Source organism: Callorhinus ursinus, unplaced genomic scaffold (genome assembly GCF_003265705.2).
Source record: "Callorhinus ursinus isolate GAN/ISIS: 27379988/994484 unplaced genomic scaffold, GSC_fseal_2.0 scaffold38, whole genome shotgun sequence".
Lineage (NCBI taxonomy): Eukaryota > Metazoa > Chordata > Mammalia > Carnivora > Otariidae > Callorhinus > Callorhinus ursinus.
In genome coordinates this window covers 10176293-10198826 of record NW_027397100.1, presented here as the reverse complement: position 1 = coordinate 10198826, position 22534 = coordinate 10176293, and the positions used below count along the sequence as shown (strand labels likewise).

At 45.2% G+C, this 22534-nt stretch overlaps 3 protein-coding genes and 3 non-coding genes across 11 annotated transcripts in view; 4 read left to right on the top strand and 2 right to left on the bottom strand.

Annotated features, from left to right (window-relative positions):
- The window catches only part of PHF20 (PHD finger protein 20), a 146133-nt gene extending 127030 nt beyond the window's left edge, over positions 1 to 19103 (top strand). Inside the window, exons 14-18 of one of the 2 annotated variants that reach the window (XM_025876427.2) lie at positions 1474 to 1573; positions 4494 to 4689; positions 8837 to 9242; positions 10948 to 11131; positions 16544 to 19103. In XM_025876427.2, coding sequence (XP_025732212.1) covers positions 1474 to 1573; positions 4494 to 4689; positions 8837 to 9242; positions 10948 to 11131; positions 16544 to 16686 — 1029 coding nt within the window. In that variant the 3' untranslated portion in view covers positions 16687 to 19103. The remainder of the gene's footprint in view (positions 1 to 1473; positions 1574 to 4493; positions 4690 to 8836; positions 9243 to 10947; positions 11132 to 16543) is intronic. The other variant, XM_025876428.2, reaches the window with a different exon arrangement.
- On the bottom strand, positions 1923 to 2034 carry LOC112827945 (U6 spliceosomal RNA). The gene has a single exon (XR_003209358.1). It is a non-coding gene; the product is annotated as a U6 spliceosomal RNA (small nuclear RNA).
- LOC112827943 (U2 spliceosomal RNA) lies at positions 4821 to 5010 on the top strand. The gene has a single exon (XR_003209356.1). It is a non-coding gene; the product is annotated as a U2 spliceosomal RNA (small nuclear RNA).
- On the top strand, positions 7748 to 7856 carry LOC112827942 (U6 spliceosomal RNA). The gene has a single exon (XR_003209355.1). It is a non-coding gene; the product is annotated as a U6 spliceosomal RNA (small nuclear RNA).
- A 1033-nt stretch (positions 19104 to 20136) lies between the features above and the next one.
- SCAND1 (SCAN domain containing 1) lies at positions 20137 to 21180 on the bottom strand. The gene has a single exon (XM_025876653.2). It carries the CDS (start codon positions 20920 to 20922, stop codon positions 20389 to 20391), a length of 534 nt encoding a protein of 177 aa, XP_025732438.1. The 5' UTR covers positions 20923 to 21180; the 3' UTR covers positions 20137 to 20388.
- The window catches only part of CNBD2 (cyclic nucleotide binding domain containing 2), a 55498-nt gene continuing 54042 nt past the window's right edge, over positions 21079 to 22534 (top strand). For 4 of the 5 annotated variants that reach the window (XM_025876648.2, XM_073880484.1, XM_073880483.1 and 1 more), the window contains exon 1: positions 21079 to 21415. In XM_025876648.2, coding sequence (XP_025732433.2) covers positions 21140 to 21415 — 276 coding nt within the window. In that variant the 5' untranslated portion in view covers positions 21079 to 21139. Of the gene's footprint in view, positions 21646 to 22534 lie in introns of all 5 variants that reach the window. The other variant, XM_025876650.2, reaches the window with a different exon arrangement.

The window sequence follows — 22534 nt, the reverse complement described above, 5'->3', positions numbered from 1 at the left end:
AGTGAATCCCAGTTCTCAAGAAATTTCAAAAGTTATTGGTGAGACAGACTTTCATTCTTAATTCTGTTTTCTGCAACAACTCTTTGTTATTGTGCAGCCTTTCCTTTCCCCCTGAGTCTTAGTTTCTTCATCTGTAAATTAAAGAATCTGGATCGGATCTTAGCTAAAGTCTGTCTTCCAGCTTTGCCTCTGTTGATTCTGATGCAGTTAGCTTCCTAGAGGATTCATATCTGCCCAGGAAAGCCCTCTTGATGCTAGGGCCTGTCTGACTCCAGACAGCCAAGGACTGTCTGAGCTTTGGACCTTAGTCCCTTGTGGCCAGGCTGGTGGCCCACCCTCAAAGGCCATGCTGGGAAGGAAGCTCATTGTCCACCCTCCAGAGCTATCCATTTGGTTGCATAGTTAAAGGCTTAGGGTCCTGGTTTGCGATTCCATGAAGTGTCCTAGTATCTCATTTGGCATCGTTTTTTCTTTCCATTCTCTCCAGATCCTTAGCCCTTAGGCTTACTACCCTCCCTCAGGCCATCCACGCAACTTCTATGCTGCCCTCACTGTCTCCTCCTTTCTTTCCCTCTCTGCCTCCTGTCCCTCCTCTAGCCCCTTATCCAGGTAAGGCAGTGGAGCCTCAGGGTAAAAGAACTACTAGCTTTACCATTACACAGGCCTGTGTTCTGATCCACTGTTGCCTCTCTTCAGCTGTGTGACCTTTGGTAAGATTTAGAGAGAATAAACTCCAAGTGCTAGCATGTGATTATTCCAGAAGGTATCAAAGTAAATCAGGTTGCCCAGTTGTAGTAGTAATAGGTGCATGAAGGCTGTGTGCTGGGCTCTTTGATGGGCGTTTTTATGTGACCCTGTGATTCCTCACAAACAGCCCCCATGGTCAGTAGGAAGAGTACCCCATTTTGCAAGTGGGGAAGACTGAAGCCCAGGGAGGAGGAGTGACCTGTGCACAGTCACACAGCTAATGAATGTCTGAGCTAGAATTCAGACTCACGTTTTAGTCATTTCAGGTTAATCTTCCTCTAAGGACTTGAACATTTTTCCCTCTGTTTTCATAAAGTGATCAGAAAAGTGAAAGCCTCTAGAAATAGGAGTTAAAATAGTCATTTTTCTGAGATCAGCACTGTTTTATAGATCTAAATGGTCTTCATCTGTGCTGTCCGGTGCAATTGCCACTACCTTCATGTGGCTTTTGAGCACCAAAGATGTGGCTAATAGGACTAAGGAGCTGAGTTTTAACTTAATTTGTTAATTTAAATGTAAAGAGCCACAGGTGGCTGGTGGCCGCCTTCGTGGACAGCACACTTGTAGATGAGGTGTTGCAGCTCAGCTCCTGAGCAGGTCATTTGGGAGTACTCTCCCTCCCCTTTCCTTCTCCCTCCCACTGCCCCTACCCCCCACAGTGGGTCTTGCTTTTGGATGGAGGATACTTTCTGAGTTTAATTTTTATTGCTTCTTTAATTCTAACAGTGTGAAGAGTGCCAGTGCTGGCAGCATGGGGTCTGCATGGGATTACTGGAAGAAAATGTGCCTGAGAAATACACCTGTTATGTTTGCCAAGACCCTCCAGGTAGAAATTTCTGGAGTCAGGGATATTAACAATATGTAACCTTTTCCACAGCTGGCCATGAAGCAGCCTCGCTGTCTGTGATCTTGAGACTTCTTTGACATTGGCTAGACTCTTCCTTGTCCCTGTTGCTAGCTCACCTGGTAGACTGCTATCCTGAACTTAGCAGTGAGAGAGCATATGGAAAGCCTGGCCTTGAGCTAGAATTACTTTTTTATTGTAGTAAAAATATAATATGAGATCTACCCTCTTAACAAATTTTTAAGTGTACAGTACGGTTTGTTTATAAACTATAAACACAATGTTGTACAGCAGATCTCTAGAACTTTTTCATCTTGCATGACTGAAACTATAAAAACTGGAATGCTTTACAGATTTGCATGTCATCCTTGCCTTGCTTAGGGGCCATGCCAGTCTTCTCTGTATTGAGCTAGTTTTAGAATATGTGCTGCTGGAGCAAGCACCTTTCCTTTTATTGAGAGTTCATGAAGATGTGGGCTCTGTCTTTGGCTTTTTGGGGCTGTTGAAGGGTTAGGAACCTGCCTCTGCTCGCTCTGGTGGCACCTGCCCTCCATTGCATCATTGCCACCTGGAAGAGAGATAAGCCCTTGAGGGGAAGGGGAAAGGTGTAGTTGATAGGGCTCAATTGCTACCCAAACCAGCGAATTAATTCCTTAACAGGATCATTTAGTTACATTGTTCCATGGCTGGCCTGTGGCTCTTGGGTTCCCTTTTCCAGAAGTCTTATATATCTGTGGTTCTTGTCTTGGTGTCAATGGGATGGTGATATCTTTTCCCTTCACCACCTGTAAGGTTTCTCCCCTTGGCTCCAGTTCCATGATCCCAAGGTTAGGCAAGACTAGACAATGCTTAAGTGCCTCTACTTCTGTTGATTCTTTTTGTCCTATGAGGTAGGCCTGGCGGGAGCTCCTATTCCTGTTTTGGCTTATGAGGAAGAAATTGATGCCCAGGGACATGAATGACTTTCCCAATCTCGTAAAGCAAATTGGAATTAGAACTGACTTGTGGGGTCAGATATTGATTTTGTTTGTTGTGTAGGGAGGGGCTAGTCACCGTAATTTGTGTTTTAGAAGTGTGTCCCCTTGGGACCTGATGACCTCTGTTGTGACACTGTATCTCCTTGTGCTAGATTAGTCCATAGATGGAGAGGAATCTGCCTGTTTGTCCCTTTATCCCCAGGAAAGAATATGGTCAGAAGATTAATCTGTGAATCATAGAATATTATTAATGGGCAGGATCTGAGAGACCACTTAGTTCAGCCCTCACATTTGATAGGTGAGCAAATACAGACCTAAAAGGGACATGACAGGGCTAAGACCAGTCAGCAAGTTAGTGCCAGATAGGAGATGAGAACCATGGTCTTTGACCTTTGTTTCGTAAAACAGGTGGTACTGCTCTGAATCCTGCTGCTCAGGCCACTTGTGCAGCAGCTGCCTCTGAGATGCTGCACGTAATCCTTAGGGCTCCTTAGCACCGCTTAAAAATCCCTTTTGTCCACTTTATTATCTCTCACTCCTCCCCTCCCTCCACTTTTCCCTTTTTACAAATCATGTACGCCATCTTCATTGACTCCTCTGCACTTGCTGAACTTTTACAACTCTAATTGCCAGTGCTGTAAATAGACTCCTCCTTGAATCAAGTGCTCCGTGTCTTTTACATTTATATTTGTAGCCTGTGTTTGACTCTGCAGTGTCTTGGACTGGAAGTTTAACCTAACAGACTTATTCTTTAAAGGTTACTTAAAGATGTTTTTTACAGAATCGAGGTATATCCCTACCATGTGTTTTAGTAAAGCTGGGAAGAGCCCAAGAAACTTGATAGGGATTGTATGGGTTATTTCAGGGTTTTTATAGATATTGGGAAGTAAATGCTTGTCTGGTTGAAAGTTGTTCCTTGGGGTTTTGGAGCAGGAAATACTACCGAGTCACATGTAGTTGTGTTTTCAGTTCTTCCTAAGGATTCCTGTAATGAGCAAGACCACTGAAACCATCCAATTCATCTGTCATTATACTAGATGAGAAATGGAGGTTCAGAGAAGGGAGGGTGCCTGACTATTTATATTTAGTAAGGTGGTAGGTGACAGTTGGAAGGGCGACTTGGAGCTTCTTTCTACTTGATAAATCCATTCAAGATGTCTTTTGCCATATGCTGGGGATACAACCATGAACAAATGGTTCCTATTATTCTTGCTCTTAGTGGAGTTAGGGCCAGAAACAGATGTCAAAATAAGTCCAGTAAGCAAGAAGATGTTAGATAGGGATGAATGCTTTGGCGGGGGAGGTTAGCAACCAGATAGGGAAGGAGTTAGGAGGCACTGAAGAGGCTTTCTTACTTTGAAGGTAACAAAAGGCCCGTCTGAGGAAGTGGAAAGGTGCCAGTCCTTCAGGGGCCTTGGAAAATAATGCTCCAGACAGAGAGGATGCTAGAGCAGAGATCCTAAGACCAAAAAGATGGATGTGTTCCAGAAACTGAAAGGAGGCCACTGTAAGGGCTGTAAGGGTGGGGCAAGGAGGGCAAGAAGGACTGGGTGCAGTTGGCTCATTAGGCCAGTGTTAGGGCTTTGGCTTTTTTTTTTTTTTTTTTCTGTATGCAGTAGGAAGTCATTGAAGGTTTTAAGCAGGAGATGTAATGATGTGATTTAAATTTAAAGAGATACCTAGGTTCCCACTCCACCTCTGGCCTGTTCTAGGAGATCAGGAAATTTACATGTCTTACTGCCTTATTCCCAATCCCTAGAAGGGAGCCCAGGATATAGTAGGTGCCAAGTAAATGTTTACTGGATGAATAAATAAAATGAACACACCAATGCATCCTTCCAGTAATTTATGTGATAACTGCAATGATACAATGGTCTGGGTTTCCTTCAGGCCGAGTATTAACTCTCTCATTGTCACTGCTTTAGGTCAGAGGCCTGGCTTCAAGTACTGGTATGACAAAGAGTGGTTGAGCAGGGGACATATGCATGGCCTGGCCTTTTTAGAAGAGAACTACTCCCACCAGAATGCCAAGAAGATTGTGGCCACCCACCAGCTTCTTGGAGATGTGCAGAGAGTGATCGAGGTTCTCCATGGCCTGCAGCTTAAGATGAGCATCTTGCAGTAAGTGTGGCACCTGTAGCTTTGGGGATGAGTCTGATTTGAGATGGTCTGGGTGTGGGGGGGGAGGCAGGATCAATTTGAGATTGGAAAGCCACAAAATCAGTGATAAGACCATCGAGTTTGAGACCTTTACTACATCTCAGCCTTTTGGCTAAGGTCAAGTGTAGTGTCTGTTCTTAGCAGTTTAATATCTGATATGTCCTGTATCCAAGGACAATATATTAAATGGATTTTGGAACTAGGAGATGGAATAGGAGCTTGCTCTGACCACTCCACACATTGACCTGGTATTGCAGTACTTCCAGGAATGGTGCACCCCCTCGGGGGTAGAGGGGAATATGTCAGTTACACAGTAAACGTTCTTTTTTAAAAAAACAACCCTATTCAGGTAGAATTTATATATAATTAAGTTTGCTCATTTTACAGGTTCATTGAGTTTTGACAGATGTATTCACCCTTGCAACCGCCACCATAATCAAAATATGGTGTATGTATGTATAGTTTAGTTTGTTTACTGTTTTGGTATACAGTTCTGAATTGTTTTTATTGTAAAATATGCATTATATAAAATTTATGTTTTATAAATTTATGAACAGTCTTAGCTTTTTATTTTTTATTTTATTTTATTATTTTTTTAAGATTTTGTTTATTTATTTGACAGATAGAGAGCACAAGTAGGCAGAGCGGCAGGCAGAGGGAGAGGGAGAAGCAGGCTCTCTGCTGAGCAGGGAGCCCGACATGGGCCTCGATCCTAGGACCGTGGGATCATGACCTGAGCTGAAGGCAGATGCTTAACTGACTGAGACACTCAGGCGCCCCCCCCTTAACTGTTTTTAATATATAGTTCAGTAGTGTTAAGTACATTCACCTTGTTGAAACCAATCTCCATAACTCTTCATCTTGCAAAATTGCAACTGTGTATCTGTTAAACAACTTCTCTCCTCTTTGCCTCTTCCCCTCCCCTGGCCACCACCATTCTAGGTGTTTCTGTGAATCTGACTACTCTAGATACCTCATATAAATGGGATCCCACAGTATTTTGTATTTGTATTTGTCTTTTTTGTGACTAGCTCATTTCACTTAGCACGGTGTCTTCAAAAGTTCATCTATATTATAGTCAGTATCAGAATTTCCTTCCTTTTTAAAGGCTGAATAATATTCCATTGTAGGTAATGTTGGATTTTGTTTATCCATTCATCCTTAACACCCCTGACTGGTAAATAAAGTAACATTGAAAACTGCTGGAAGAGATAATATTGGCAGGCCTGCTCTCTAGCCTAGTGGTTGCTCAGTAAGTCTTTTCTCTTCATGGTTTGCTCATGCAAAGTTTTAGGTGTTCTGGAACTGGACTTCTGGCTTTTAGTGGCTGGAAGTTTGAGGAGTGAAATTGAGTGTGAATTCCCCTTCTGTGGTTGCATTCTGTGTGTCAGATGACCCACGTTCATACAAGCTCTGAGAAAGACATGTAGCTCTTATTGGGGTCCCTTGGCTTTAATAACCAGACGGTGTTTCTTTCTTACTGAAATGCCACTGCTCCTGGCCTTATCCTATATTTTGGAACCTTGTCCCTTCTGAATTCCCATTTAGATCCTTCATCTTTATAGCAGTGACTTTGTACTGGAATTAAATTGACTTCTAGCAATTCAGAAGAGGGCATAGGGAGATCTTGTTCATCATTATATGTGGAGAAAAGATCCTGGGCGGAGGGAGTGTGGTCCCAGTATGTCTGTGTACACATAGATAGTCTCTGCTGTCACAAACTCTGGGGCCTCATTCTCAGAAATACTGTTCCTAAGTGGCCTGGCAGATTTATTTTCAAAGGCAAACAATAAACCTGGGAGTAACCTCAGAGCATCTATTGTCATTTAAAAAGTAGCATGCATGTCTGTACCTTCCTTCTTCATGATTGACAGGGTGTACAAAGAAAGGCCAGGGAGGGTTTTTGTGTGTGTGTGTGTGTGTGGAGTAGTAGCTGGGGCTTCAGGTCTTACCTGGAAGGGCAAAAATTCTAGGAAGGGGGAAGCAAAGACTTGTGATTTTCATGCAAGAGAAGGTCCGTACTGTGGCTTACATGCTCCAGTTAACAGATTTCAGACTGCAGTAAACCTGAACGTTAATGATGACTCTCATTTCCCCTGATGCAGTTATGATTTCAGAGGTGTGTCTGGCATCTTGGATTCCTGGGACAGGCTGTGATACCCTGCTGACACTGGTCCAGGGACCTAGGCTGCCTTGATACTCGTTTCCTGTCCTTCTCCAGTGAATAGGAGGGGTTTTGGTGATTGTGGGAGGTAGAGCTGAGAAAGGATACTTGTAGCCCCTTGGGAACATAATTTTAGGTTCTGTAGAATCACTCCATGCTTTCATATGTATGGCCTATTCCATTTGTGCAGGAATTCAGCCAAGTGTGTGTGGAGGGGTACCCATATATGGGAGTTGCTGGGGAGTTAAGCTGTGCTTTCCTGCTTATCTGGTTTCAGTGTTTTTCCACTGGGGGCTGGGAAAGTACTGTTGACTATATCGTGGGATGATTCTTTATCCCAATCATGTGTGATTGTTCCAAGCATTATAGGATGTTAGGCATCCTTGGATTCAGTGAACTAAATGCCAGTAGTACCTGTCAGTCATTGTGGCAGTTAGAAAGGTCATGCAACACATTTCTGCCCATCTCTGAACCAGATGTGAGTAGCACCTGTCTGTTTATTTCCAAACGCCCCCCTAGAGGGCACTGCCCCCCCAGCTGGGATCTCTGGTAACCATGGGCCTTACTCCAGAAGCCCACTGTTTTTTTCCTTCCCTCCCTCCCTTTTTTCCTTCTTTTCATTTAATGATCAAAGGTAATAGTGGAAGTTCTGGGTAGTAAAGAAGAGTTAAAAGGTGAAGTTCATCTAGAGTAGTGGCTTTTAAACTTAATAAAATTTTTATTCCACAGTAAGAAATATGTTTTATGTTTCTCACATATATAAAACTGAAACTAAAATTTCACAGAACACCTACTGTTACTTAGAATGGTACATTATGATATTTTCTATTCTGTTTTCCTTTCTATAGTTGATTATGCCGCTCGCTTCGGCAGCACTTAGACTAAAATTGGAACGATGCAGAGTAGGTTAGCATGGGTCTTGCTCAAGGATGACACGCAAATTTGTGGAGCATTACAATTGATTATTATCCAGTAGATTAATTTAATGATCCTCCATTGGGTCAAAACTCAAACAGGGAATGATTCTGGGAGACTAAAGTACTAACACAGAGTTTTATGTGCACATATGTGCAGGCAGAGCTTTCAACAGATTCTCAAAGGAAAGGAGTCTGTGGCTCAAAAAAGGATTAGAATCCCTGTTCTTTAGTAACAAAGTTTTCTCCTTGGAATGGTGAGAGTAAAAGATTTTAGAAGAATTTTTTAAAAAATTACTAATGGCTTATACGTAGATGACTTTGATTCCTGCCCCCTCGACCCATTGTCATTGTATTTTTTAAAAGATTTTATTCATTAGAGGGAGAGAGAGAGAGAGAGAGAGAGAGAGAACGAGGAGGGGGAGGGGCAGAAGGAGAGGGACAAGCAGACTCAATGCTGGACTCGGGGATCATGACCTGAGCCAAAATCAGACACTTAACCGACTGAGCCATCCAGGTGCCCCCATCATTGCATTTTGTAACTGAAAGCTATTGCATGCCAGGATTATCATGCCGGCTTATTAGGTTATTTTTAGTAACTCACATTTGAAGAGTACTTTGCTGCCAACAAAGTACTTTATTTGAATTAATTCACTTAATCTTTATCAAACTCATTGGCTAATGGCAGACAGATGGTTAGCCCAGTTTTGCAGAGGAGGGAATGGGAATGAGTCTGGCTGAGTGACTCATTATAGCTGTTCTACTAATCAGTGGCTGAATTGAAATGCAGTCAGGTCTTGTGACTCCAAGTCCAGTCTCCCTCACCATGCGTGTTCGCAGTGGGAGCTTGCCTACAGGTGGTCTCCTCAGAGACCGTGGATTCATGTTCCCTTTTGCTTGGTAAATGGTGGCTTGTAGCCAGATGGCCCAAGTGGGGAGCTCCTCTTCCTTTTGGGAGAATGGGAATTGAGACACCCCTGCAGTGGTCCCAGTTACTCCAAAGCCCTTTGTATGTTTGCCCTCCCAACAGAAGCAGGGAGCATCCTGATCTGCAGCTGTGGTGTCAGCCTTGGAAACAGCACTCAGGGGAGGGGAGATCTCATTTGAAACACATCCACGTCACTGAAGCCAAGAGCAAAGAGGAAGTCCCAAGTTATAGAACTTTGAACGGGGCGGTGGAGAAGCCCTTGCCCCTGCCCCTACCCCGGTCTGTGGAGGAGTCCTATATCACCAGCGAGCACTGCTATCAGAAGCCCCGCGCCTATTACCCTGCTGTGGAGCAGAAGCTGGTGGTGGAGACCCGGGGCTCTGCCCTTGACGATGCGGTCAACCCCCTCCATGAGAACGGTGATGGTTCTCTCTCTCCACGTCTGGGCTGGCCTCTAGACCAAGACAGGAGTAGGGGGGACAGTGACTCCAAATCTAGCTCCCTAAAGGTATGTGGCTCACCTGTACTTGTTCTTCACTTAGTGTTTGAGTGCTTGGGCTCTCCCTGTAGGGTTCTGTGGAAGACGTTTATTATAAAGTTGTACTTACTGTAAAATTGTATTTAAAGGTGCTTATCATAGGTATTTTTTGGTGGGTTAAAATGGGTGCAAAGTCAGGAGAGCCCGATTAAACCAGAAATCCTGGTTACAGGAAATGCCCACAAAATGACAGTCACTGGGGGGGGGAGGTGGGAAGAAGTGAGGAGAAAAGTGGTGATTGGCACTTGATAAATGGAAGTTAAGTTGGAAATGGGTTTTTTCTTTAACAGGGTTCATGTTGTAATTGCACCTAGCTGCTAATTCTTAGCATGAGCAAAGAATGAGTGAGGCGTTTTGTTAGGCATAAGGTTTTCAGTACAAATCTGTGATAGCTTTACTTTGACTTTTAACTTTGCAGCCCTGATAGAACAGTCCATTTTGTCAGAATATTTGCTGGTTATCAGCTTTCCCAAGAACAGCTCTCAATTTTTTGTTATTCAAATCATGCTCTTCTAGAGCCTCTTTGTGTCATTTTCCTGCCAGTGTTGTCATCTTTAATGTTCACTGGTGTCATTCTGTCCTGTCCTCAGTTGGTCAGTGAGGCTTTGTGTAACTGGAGAGTTTCTCCACCCTGGTTATCCTTCCTTTCAAACTTTACTCCGTGGTTGGCATCACCAGCATTAGATATGTTACTGCATATTGCCGGGTGGGACAGCCTAGATTATAAGCCCCTCATGGATGGGCATTGTGCCCTTGCCAGTGTCTAAACAGTGCTAGTCAAGGTTGGTGAGGTTGGTTTTGGAGACACACCCAGTTTCAAGTCTGGGCTTAGCCACTTACTGTGTGATGCTGAGCACTTTATCTCCTTAGATGTGTCTCTTCACCTCCCTGTGGGAGGGGCCAGTGTCTGTGTCCTCTAGTTATTATGCAGTGTGTCTGTGAAGAGCTCTCAGCACAGAGCTTTACACAGTCAGCTCTAATAAATATTAGCTTGACCCTATTTCATTTCAAATGAATGAAGGAAGGAAAGGTTGAGATCCAAACTGTAGAAAAGGGTTGTGATCCTACAAACTAGGCAGATTCCCTAGAGGCATCTGCCACATATTAAAAAATCAGAAAATACCGGGCCTGAACAAGTCAGCTAGGATTAAAAATATCTTTCATTCCTGACAAGCTGACCATAGGCCAACACAGTGTTTTATAACCTTATCCTGTTTCATCCCCATGAACCTGTAAGATAGGTTTTACTACTTGCCTCAGAGGCTCAGAGAGGAAAAATAACTAATCCAGGCTCACACATTCAGCAAGACAAGGAGCTTGGACTTAAAACTAATTTGTCTGACTCCTGCTAAGTAACATACTAACCCCTATCTGTGCCCATCCTGCTCTACTCTGATCTCCGGGCTCTAGAAGCCATTCCGTGGGGCCTCTTCCAGGCCTGGGGCATTGGGCCAGTCACTGGGAAGCAGCTGTGAGGCCTGTGCTGCCCTGAGGTGTTTGTGATTGCTACACCAGGCATTCCTCTGCCAGGTGTCCAAGACAGGAAGAGAGGGGGATAGAGGTTTGGAATATTCAAACTGCAACTGATTTTTCAGACGGTTGTAAACTCTGGCTGGTTGGAGAAGGGGCTGGGAGCTGTCTCCACTCAGTAACTTAAATGCCATTGCATTCCTAGGTGAGGGAATATGTCTCCAAAAAGGTCCTACCCGAGGAAGCCCCCACTCGGAAGCTGCTGGACAGAAGCGGAGAGGGGCTGCTGAGCTCCCAGCACCAGTGGCAGTTTAACCTGCTGACCCACGTGGAATCTCTTCAGGACGAAGTCACACATAGGATGGACTCCATTGAAAAAGAGCTGGATGGTAGGGCTCCTTCTCTGGCTCTCCACAGATAGCTGTATTCTTGCCTCCTTTCTTTTCAGTCTCATCATCCCCCATTCTCCCTCTAGATGAGCAAGCTTTACTTTTAGTACTTATCTGGCACTTTTAAGGTCTGTGTGATGTCAGGAGTCCTCCCTCACTTACCTAGTGCCTTCCGCAAAGCGGAGTGCAGAAGTATAACTAGAAGTATAACTAACTGTCTGCAGGCAGTGTGCGACCTGAGCAACTTTGCTAACCAAGTTCTGTGGGGGATTTCAATTTTGACTTAATAGAGTTTTTTGGATGTCTTTGAGGATTAATCTGAAGAAACCTTTTATTTCGGCCTTTCATAAAATCTAAACTGAAGCTTTCTCTTCTTTATCAGTAGAGATTTAAGAACTTGACTGGGTCATTTGGGTAACCCTGGGTATTTCTCCCAGGTGTTAGTGGTAACAGATGGGCCTGATAAACATGCTCAAGTTCAGTCTCTTTTGATCCCTAGGAAGTTGTCAGTTTGATTTTTGAAGACAGAATTCCTTCTTGATTTTTCACTTATTAATTTTTTGTTTTCATTCTTAAAAAGGAGCCAAACTGAAAAGTAAATATTCCATTGGCAGATTCTGAGTGTAGTCAGGCTACCATTGCTGTAACTGGGGATATAAAGCTACTTGTGCATGAAATAACTCAGAAGGATGCCATACGTTATACAAGCTAGAGTCTTGAGGTGTGACCAGGGCAAGTGTATGGCCGAGACGCTGCCAAAGGCGAAGTGTGGCAGGGGAAATGATAACTGGAAGTCTTCCTGGAACCCCTGTGTCTGAAGCCGAGCCTTGAGGAAAGTGAGGTTTTCTGAGGGAGGGCGGTGACTCGGTAGGTGATAAAAGGGCTGGCTTGACTGGGAAAGGGTTGTCCTATTTAAGAAAAGTGAGAGAAGGACCTCTATGCCCTGATGCTTCTGCCCTGCCCTGGAGGCAAACCTGAGGAACTGGGAATGGGAGACTAATTCAGGGTCCATTCTAAGGGCACTTCTGGAAGGGGGAGTGTTTCTGTCCCCTTTACTCCTAAAAGGTTTCCTTGGGCTCCTTAGAATGGTAACTGATTCCACTGTCTGAAAACCCTGCTATTCTCTAGATGAAAGAGGATTGAATGCCAGACTGGAAATTATGGATTTTGAGAGAATAGCAGTAGGAGTGGCTCTGGGTCCCTAGAGTAGGCTTAGCACTGTGGAAACAGGGAGGGTGTTCTTTTGTTGCCAAAGGAGCCTGCCCTTAGGGGAGACATCACTGTTTCCCCACTTCTTACTGACTTGTCACTCCTGTTCAGTCTCGTGGCCAGTGTGGTGAGGAGGTTAAGTCCGGGCTCCCTTCTCTGGCCTTCCTGAGGGCCTCTTATGTGTGCTGCTGATTTGGGGTCACGTATTCTGTTTGTGTTCTGATACTCCAGGCCCTGAAGTGTGAAAATCAATGATAAATCATAGAGATTTTATTCAGATAAACAGACTTTTCCATTGTATTTAATTAAGATTTATCGGAATCCCATTTTATTTCAACCATAGTAGGGAGTGAACTCTTGAGTTTATCCAAATACCATTAAGATAAACTGAGCTTTTATAAGAATTTGGATATAGTATTCCTTTTAAGAAATAGTCTAATAAATATTTTTTTGACTGATTTATATTTTAAAAGAGTTACTGTTTTTATATTAACCATAATTTAATAATTTATGTAGGGAGTGGGAGAGGGAGAAGCACGCTTCCCTCTGAGCAGGGAGCCCGACACGGGGCTTGATCCCAGGACCCTGAGATCATGACCTAGCCGAAGGCAGGCGCTTAACTGACTGAGCCACCCAGGCGCCCAAGAAAAAGATTTTTTAAAAAATTCTTTTAAAAGATTTTATTTATTTGTCAGAGAAAGAGCTCACAAGCTGGGGAAGCGGCAGGCAGAGGGAGAAGCAGGCTCCCCATTGAGCAGGGGAGTCTGATGCCAGACTCAATCCCAGGATTCCGAGATCATGACCTGAGCCAAAGGCAAATGCTCAACCAGCTGAGCCACATAGGTGCCCAAGAGAAAAGATTTTTAATGACTATGAAAATATTGAATCTTTTAGCATCAGAAATATTATTTTAAGAAAAAAATGTTACTGGGGCGCCTCAGTGGCTCAGATGGTTAAGTGTCTGCCTTCAGCTCAGGTCATGATCCCAGGGTCCTGGGATCAAGTCCCGCATCGGGCTCCCTGCTCCTTGGGAGCCTGTTTCTCCCTCTGCCTCTCTCTCTCTCTCTCTCTCTGTCTCTCATGAATAAATAAATAAAATCTTAAAAAAAAAAGAAAAAAGAAAAAAATGTTACTTTACTGAGCATTGGCCTCTATCTAGATGGTCTGGGAGAGTATATGAAATGGAACCTCACCTTTGTGACCTTCTGTCTTGCTTACTATCATTATACTGCTGAGAACCTTTTGAGCTCCCTTAAAAGAGAAACTTGGGGTGATGGTCCAGCACATGGTATGGAGAGAAGGCTGGCCTGCTGGATGCTGGGGAGTCCAGAGGAGATGCTATTGGCTCTCATAGTTCAGGGTCATCTTCAGTCCTGGAGATCTAGAGAGAAGGTTTCTACCTTAGGGGCTCCAAACATTCCTCTTAACCAAGCTCAGAGACTACTGAGTAACCTAGACTCTTCTAGGCGGCACACCGGTGCTCTTTCTTCCTTTGCATGCCTCCTGGGTCACCATAGTCTTGGATGGTGTCTTTGGTGAGCCTGGAACCAGATCAGAAGTAGTTATAATGACCATAAGAGGGGCCTCTCAGCAACTGTAGGATCATCTTGTCAAGGACAGATGGACTGACATTCTGTCTGTCTTTTGGAAATGACCTGGCCAGTCCTGACTGCCTCTTTTCTTTTTTTTTTAAGATTTTTATCCTTTTATTTGAGAGAAAGAGAGAGCGTGAGTGGTGGGGCTGGGCAGAGGGAAAAGTAGACTCCCCACTGTGCAGCTAGCCAGACTCAAGGCTCCATCCCAGGACCCTCAGATCATGACCTGAGCTGAAGGCGGATGCTTAACCTACTGAGCCACCCAGGTGCTGCCCCTGACTACCTCTTTTCTACACTCATCCAGATGGGCTCTTCCAGCATTGCTTTCGGGCCTTTTCTCCATTTATTCTTGTGCCCTTTTGCTGAGCAGTCTCTTATCTCCTAGTTTTTTTCCTTAAAGAATAATTGATGTATTGAAACTGGTCACTGGGGAGTTTTATCTTGCTCAGCAGGTCACTAGTCACTCTCCCGTGACTTTGATCCTTTACTCTTGACTTTCAAGTTCAGGTCTGAGAAGGCAATCTTATTTTCTTATTTTCAAGTCCTTGTACTGGTTGGGATGAGGAGGAGGGGCTGTTTCTCCTCCTTGGAACCCCCACGTACCAACAAGAAATCAGAGGGAGGCAGGTGAGTTTTGGAGCCCAAGCAGTCAGTGGGCACTTTGCTAGGCCATTCCCACATTTTCTCACTCTCTCTGTTGAGTGCCTGCTGTGTTTCAGGCACAGTTGAGTGTTTAGGGATATCATGGTAAGCAAGGCAGACTTGGCTTCTGCCCTTATGGAACTTGATCTTGAGGTAGAGACAGGTATTAATTAAATTATCCCATTATATATAATTATAAACCATGGTAAGTGCTCCAAAGGAGGAAAGATTTGATCACATAGCACCCTTAATTTAACACAGCAACATGATTTAGGGTATAGAGTTGGGGAGGGCTTCTCTGGGAAGTAACTTACAGGGAACAAAGGATTTTGAAAGGTGGGAAGGAAGGTGGAGGGCTGGATCTGAGGAGGGAAAAGGATTATGTGTGAGGCTGTAAGCTCTTTGAAGAACAGGCACTGGGTGGGTCTTCCTCTTTCTGCACCTTTAGCTCAAGGGTCCAGAAGGTGCTCAGTACAGGTTGGCTCATGAACTAGAAAGGGTACAGGCAGGCTGGGGTGAGCACAGGCCTCCCTGGAGGGGCTGTCTCTTGTCAAAAGATGCAGGGTTCCAAAATGGCCTCTCTCCAGATGCCAGAGCTTCAGGGAGGGCTTGGGAAGAAAAAACATCTTTTTTTTTTTTAAGAGTTTATTTATTTATTTGAGAGAGAGAGAATGAGAGAGAGCGCGAGAGGGAAGAGGGTCAGAGGGAGAAGCAGACTCCCTGCTGAGCAGGGAGCCCGATGCGGGACTCGATCCTGAGACTCCAGGATCATGACCTGAGCCGAAGGCAGTCGCTTAACCAACTGAGCCACCCAGGCGCCCCGAAAAAACATCTTCTATAGAGAAATCCCTGCTCTCAGAGATAAGGCAGTTTTTTAGATATTGAACAAATATTAATCAAGGATGTTAGTACCTGGACATCTTACATTAAATACTTAGAAAATAAAGTCAGAGTATTCAGTGTTACTGATGATAGGAATATGAAGCAAATCAGACTTTATAGTGATAAAAATAGACCTTTTCAAGTGCCTTTAGATTCTCATTTTTCTTAATAGGAGGCTAAAACACAACGCTCTCTGATGTCCAACAAAGGAAAACCTTATAAAGACTAGGGAGTGGGTCCTGGGTGGCTCAGTTGGTTAAGCATCTGCCTTCAGCTCTGGTCATGATCCCGCGGTCCTGGGATTGAGTCCCGTGTCAGACTCCCTGCTCAGCTGGGAATCTGCTTCTCCCTCTCCGAGTGCTCCTCCTCCCTACTTGTGCTCTCTCTCTCTCAAATAAATAAATAAAAATCTTGAAAAAAGAATGAAAGAATTAAAAAAGACTGGGGAGTAACACTGAGGAAGGTGGGTTCTTCAAAGCCTTCTAGACTGTAGAGCTGCACTAATACAGTAATCACTAGCTTATATGTGGCTCTTTTTAAGATTTTATTTATCTTTATCTGAGAGAGAGCACACGCAGGGGGAGCTGCAGGCAGAGGGAGAGGGAGGAGCAGGCTCCCCGCTGAGCAGGGAGGCCAATGCGCAGCCTGATCCCAGGACTCCAGGATCATGACCTGAGCCGAAGGCAGATGCTCAACCAACTGAGCCACCCAGGCGCCTCTGTGTGTGGCTCTTTAATGAATTAAAATTGAATAAAATTTGAGTTCAGTTCCTTAGTCATACTAGCTACATTTTAAGTGCTCAATTAGCTACATATGGCTAGTGGCTCCTGTATAGACAGCACAGATGTAGGCCATTTCCACTGCAGAAAGTTCTGTTGGACTGTGCTCCTCTAAAGCATTTGAGCCTTGTCCTAGGGGGAATACTTTGTAGAGAGGGTGATGAGTCAGTGTTGCCTGAGTGGCCCCCCCCTCCCGTCGCCTAACCTTGTGGGGATAGTTGGGAGAAGATGCTGAAATTCTTGCTGATGTTCTCACAGATGAAGTGTTAGGAGCTCACTGGGTCTTCTCTCTCTTCTGCCTACAGTGTTGGAGAGCTGGCTGGACTACACTGGGGAATTGGAGCCCCCGGAGCCACTGGCCAGGCTTCCGCAGCTCAAGCATTGCATCAAGCAGCTGCTGATGGACCTGGGCAAGGTGCAGCAGATTGCACTCTGCTGCTCAACATGAAACTGGGCACCCAGAACTAGTGGGGGCACAATCCTGGGGCACCTGCAGGAGGAGCTTTGCATATTTAAATAAATAAACCTAGCATGCCGAATGCACGTGACACCGACTGACTTCAGGGATCTGGGCAGGGGGTGTGATAGACATTGGACAAAGGGGCCATTTTGGCTGCTGGAGGGCAGGGCACTCTGATCTTGAAGCCTACCAAGAAGGTAGCAAATAGACTCTTGGGATTCCCTTCTTCTGTGCACATCATTGAATGGAGAGTGAGTCTTTTTGCACAAACTTGACTTGAAATCGTGCCACCGATAAATGGAATGAGAGCCAAAAAAGTTTAGTCAGAAACAGTTGTAAATTCAACTTGCAGCTTATTTAATTGACTTTTTTGTCAGGGTGGGGCACATGCCAAGCCTTCTTGTTTCTGCCTGGCATGGATTTAGGCAGCAGGCACCATTTTCATTTTTCCAGCTTCGTGAGGATGTTGTGACTTCACATTCTGTGGAGGTTGGGAAGGAGCAGAGGCCTTGGCTGCCCTGCCTTCTCCTTAGGACTCTTCACTTTTCTCACCACCTGTCTTGCATGACTTCATGGTACCGGGGACAAGTTTTGTATGGTTTTACCCCAGAGTTGGCTGGGTTGTGTCTTTTGTAGCAAAGCCCGAACAGCCTGTGGAGGAACTAGAATCTCACAGTAATAAGAATCTAGGAGGATTTCCAAACTGAAGCAGGCAGGTTCTGGAACCCAAAGGACAGCGTTTTCTACCCACTTCTTAATGTTGACAGCTTCCCGGTTCTATTTAATGTCCAAAAAATGTTTCCCCAGATTTTGAACTCTTTCACTGTAAAGATTTGTTACAAAGAATGTGGTTTGGAGAATTACCTTATTTTCTATTGTTGTAAACAAACTTCAGATTCTACCTGTGCTGTTTTTCTCCTTCCCAGAAGGGTGTATGTTCAGTAGTTGGCATTTTCAGAATTGTTTTAATATACTTTAACACTTTAGATTTCCTGTTTGTATTATTTTGTGAGGTCAAGGTGATTATGCTGCTTAAGGTCCAGGTACAATTTGTACCTTTTAAGACAACATTTGTTACTCTTGCAGGTCACATGTGTAATTGCTATATTGTTTTTCTTTGCTAGACAAAGTTAAAGAAAATGTTCCATGCTTTGAGGAGTGACCCATTTCACCGTTTAGTTTTCTTATCACTAAAGGCAAAAATCAAAGCACACTTGTCCATTAACACTCACAAGTTAATTATGGGTTTATGAATCTGTAATGTTATATGCTGCAAATATTTACTATGTAAACGTGAAGTAGCCAATATCTCTATAGCAATGACAGTATCTCCAGCGCCATTTGGAATGATTAGACCTTGAAGGCACACAGGTCATTGTGGTCTTGAAGGTCTCTGTACCAAAATCTGTTTCAGGGAATGCTCTGTCCAGTGATTTCTTCACCATTTGATATAAAATAAATTTAGGGCCAGTTGACCTGCTGTAGCTTATCCATCAGAGGGAAGACATGTGGCTGTGACATCTGTAGTAAAGCTGACGTGATTCCTCTCCAAGAGGCTCTTTCCCATTGCTAACATTGGCATTTCTGGTGTGGGAAGAAATGTTCAAGGACTGTGCATGGCATCTATGTTTTGCACAATTTATCAGACAGCCACATTATAAGAATGGTGTGTTTGTCTGAAAAGGGATGAAACAGGATGATTTTCTGTAGCCACAACTGTGAGGTATGATGACTGTTGTATTATTAGATTACTGATTTTTCTTTTCTCAAATACATTCGAGCATCACATCTGGGGAAGCTACTACAACTTTAAGGGAGTCAATGTCATGTCTTTCTCAAAGGTGGAAGCAGAAACTGAATTACCCTAATTCTGCCAAGTGGCCATTATTGGGTTTATTGTTTATAAAGTAAATAATCCCATTTCACTCATTGTGACTTTTGTCCTTAGGGAAGCAGGGATGAGTCCCAAGTTCTGATAACCTCAGTGTGCTTCTCTAATTTAAAGCCATGTTTAGGGGCTCCATCCCCAATTCCTGGGTCAGGCTGAATTAACCCCAAGTTGGAGCACTGGAAACTGTTATTTGCAAAGATTACTGTTACCATGTAGAAATATGTACACTACCTAAGTTTTCTTTGAGAAAAACTATCCACCTATAAAAAATTGCCTTGACAAAAAACAGTTCTGGTTTGACTAACCATTTTGTTTCTTTAAATGATGAGTGTTATGCAAGGTGGACCCTTGATGAGCCAACATTGCACTGTGGATACATATCTATGTTTACGCGCTATTAGAACAGAAGGCGCTGTATATAGAAATGTTGCTTTGAAGCAATATTTGCAAAACATGCAAACTTCTGTATCTGTATTTGGAAAAAATAAAACAGGTTTTTGTTGCTATGTTTCAATCATGTTATAAAGTTCTGTACCCTATTTTTAATACCCATTACATAATTTTCTATAAACATTTTTAGAGGAAGACTTACATTGTAAACAGATATATCTTCTGCAGGGAAGCAGATGCAACTCAAGATTCTAAATCCCAATAAAGTAGGCAAAATAATTTTGAATTCATCTAAGGGTCTTTAATATGTGAACGTAAAATGTCCCACATCGTCCTCTAACCCAGTCTGGCTTGTGCTTTGTGGTGTGAGCTGCAGGCTTATTAGATTTCAGTTGTTGAGAGCAGTGAAGTGAAGATAGGTCTGGCCTTCCTCATATTAAGAGATGGCACCCATTGCAATTAGGACCCTTCTGAGACCAATCCAAATTGCCTATGGACCCCAATTAGTTCCTTCCTGAGTGGACAGAAGACTTAGGGAAAAATAGGCTTTTAAGATTTCGTAACAGAGCTTCCCTATTACTTGCCAAAGCCCTTCTCTTTCTAAACAATTACGCTTATTAAAAAAATATAGCTGGAGAGAATTAGAGTGGCTCCAGCAATGTAATAACTCATTAGTTCATGCCAGTTCTACTCAAATTCTAGAGGCCTAAAACATGGCAAGAAACGTGAATTTGGAGGCTTAAACCAGAGCTCACAAGGAGCTCTCCGTAAGGACCTGCACTAAAACACTTCCTAAAATAGCCCACAGGCATAGGTCTTTTGGGAAGCCTGTGCCCAAAGGGCAGGTTGGTGTAACAAGTTAGTGGCCCAATTGTTATAGAGGTAGCCAGTTGAGTAAGCACTTTGTAAGAGTCGGATAATCGCCTGCCACAACCACTATCCACTACCTTTTTAGGTGGGAAGGCAATTTCATATTCTAGTGAGAGGTAGGGGCGAATATAGAACCACGGCGGCTAAAACCTTTACGGAGACCCCAACTAAACAATGGAATCCCAAGTTGGGTCCTGTGGAGCGAGGAGAGAAATTTCCCAGATGTGGAGGCCCAGGCCTAGCCAACACGCTAATGATCCCACAAAAGCCAATAAATGCCAAGTGAATAGGGAACAAAGGCTTTATTCTCATGGGCTCCCAACTTGGTTTCGCCACCAGCCAAAAAGGAGGTTGGAAGGAGACAGGCTCGGGAAAATAAACCTAGTAAAGAACGAACGAAAGGGACACATCAGACGACTGGAGCTGCCAAAAACTCGGTTTTCATCAACGCGGAATGGAGAGCCAGGCTCAGGCCCCCGGACCCGATCGTGGCCCCAGTCCAGAAAATGCCCGAGCCCGGTCGCCCGCAGCTCCACAGCTCAGCCCGTGATGCGCACATCGGTGCGGCGGCGAAGCCGCCGGGCCCGCGCCGCCTCTGGCAGGATGGCGAGCAGCTGCTCCTGCACCAGCATCTCCACGATCTGCTCCTTCGTGCGGATGTCGGGTCGCAGCCACTGGCGGGAGAGTTCCCGCAGCTGACGGAACGCCTCCCGCGGGCCTGCGGCGTCCTGGTAGCGAAACTGTCGGAAACGCTGGCGGAACGTCTCCGGGCCGGGTCGGGAGCCGCCAGGGTGTGGAGGGGAGCGCGGAGCAGCTTCGGGAAGCGGCGGGGGGCCCTGGGCTGGGGGAGGCAACTCCAAGGCCGCGGAGGCCGCCTCAGGAGGCGTAGGAATCGCTTCGGGGACCGCGGCGTTGGGACTGGAAGGCTCGGGGGCAGGCGGTGGGGCCTCAGGGGTCGACGAGGAGCCCGCAGAGTTACGCTCCGGGCCTGAGCTCAGGCCGGCTCCTTCCTCCTTCTCTGGCGGCAGCGCGAGGCCCCCAGCAGCCACCAAGCTCGGCTCAGTCTCCGCCATGACTCCAAGCTCCGGACGTCACTCTTTGTCCCGCAGCCGTGAGCTCAGCACTGCGTCTGCGCGGGGGCGGGCTGAAAGAGGGAGACGTTTGGTGTGTAACGGCAAAGACCGCGCGGCCTCCGGGGAAGCGGATGGGGGCGGGCCGACAGCCGACCGAACTCGACCGCCCCGGCAAACCGCCTGAGGGGACCGGAAGCGGAAACCCCCGCTAGCCTCTATGATGAGCTCGGCGCCAGAGCGCCCGGAAGCCGAGTCCCGGCTCCCGGAAGCGGCACCCCCCCGCGTTAGCGAGTCACGTCAGGAGGCGGCTGCGACTGAGGGGCTGGGGTGGGCCTATTCAAGCGTGCGCAGGGCTCGTCTTCGCGATGTCGCCTCCCAGCGCCAGTTCGAGGAATCGGAGTCCGAGGAGGAGGGGGAGGAAGAAGAGGAGGAGGAGCGAGAGGAGGAGGAGCCCAGAGGGGTCTTTACCCGCTATAAGCTCTTCCGCCCGCAGGTGATTTGCACCTCCCGCTGCGTGCACACCTCCTTATCAGACGGCGAACCACGGTTTCGCTGGGGCTTGGCGCCCGGCCGGTGGCGGGAGCGGGGCGGCGGGACGGAGATCGGGACTAGGGGAGCCTCCGACCCAGGGAAATCCTCTTTCCGTCAAAAGAGGAGGGCAGTGGCACTCGCCTTGTTGCGAGGATGACAAAATACAACGTGTGAAGATCCCCAGCGCGCATAGTAAGACTCTCCCCTCCCATGGCACAAAGTGTATGTTCAAGAACTGTGTGCCATTATTATATTTTGCGTGTCCTTTGAAACCAAGGGACAGGTGCCTCTGTGGGTTCTGCTTTTAACATTAAAATTAGACAGTGAATGCCTTGCCCCATATGCATGGGCTTACTGAGCCCCTGAAATGTGGCTAGTCGGATTTGGGATGTGCTGTAATGTAAAATACACCCAAGATTTAGTACAACAAAGAGTAAAATATCTCAATATTTTTTATATTGATTACATGTTAGATTGATAATATTTTGCATATGTTGGGTCAAATAAAGTATTATTAAAATTAGCCTTGTCATTTTACTTTTTAAATGTGGCTACTAGACAAATTTAAATTATATGTATGGTTTGCATTATATTTCTGTTAAGCAGCCCTGTGCTACCGTTTTGGAGTCAGGCTGCCTTGGTGGAATCCCCATTTCAGGGTTTATTTGCCTTAGGCCAGACATGTTGAGAGGATTGAATCAGCAAAGCCCTTTGAAAGAAAGGGCTTTTTATATGTTTGCTATTGTCTTCATTATGTAAGTTGCTATTTCTGAGCTGCAGGTTTGTTTTTTTTTAATTTGTAAAATGTGGAAGTAATACAACTTACCTCATAGAAGTTTTGAGAATTCAGCGAGATGATGCAGATAAAAGCATGTAGCTCTGATAAACCTTCAGTGATAGATTCTGTTTGACGGCTGACTCACAATTATGTTTTGTATCACCATTTTATGGATAGGGAAACTAAGACCCAGAGAGAGACAGAGGACCCATATGAAAGGTTTTGTCTGAGCTCCGTGCAGAAGGAGTGGGTCTGTTTAACAACTTGTAATATACCAGCAGCCCTCATATAAAACTTGCCCCC

Bases quoted from the DNA above. Each gene is read 5' to 3' on its own strand.
- SCAND1 (XM_025876653.2), bottom strand. From the start codon at position 20,922: ATGGCGGAGACTGAGCCGAGCTTGGTGGCTGCTGGGGGCCTCGCGCTG.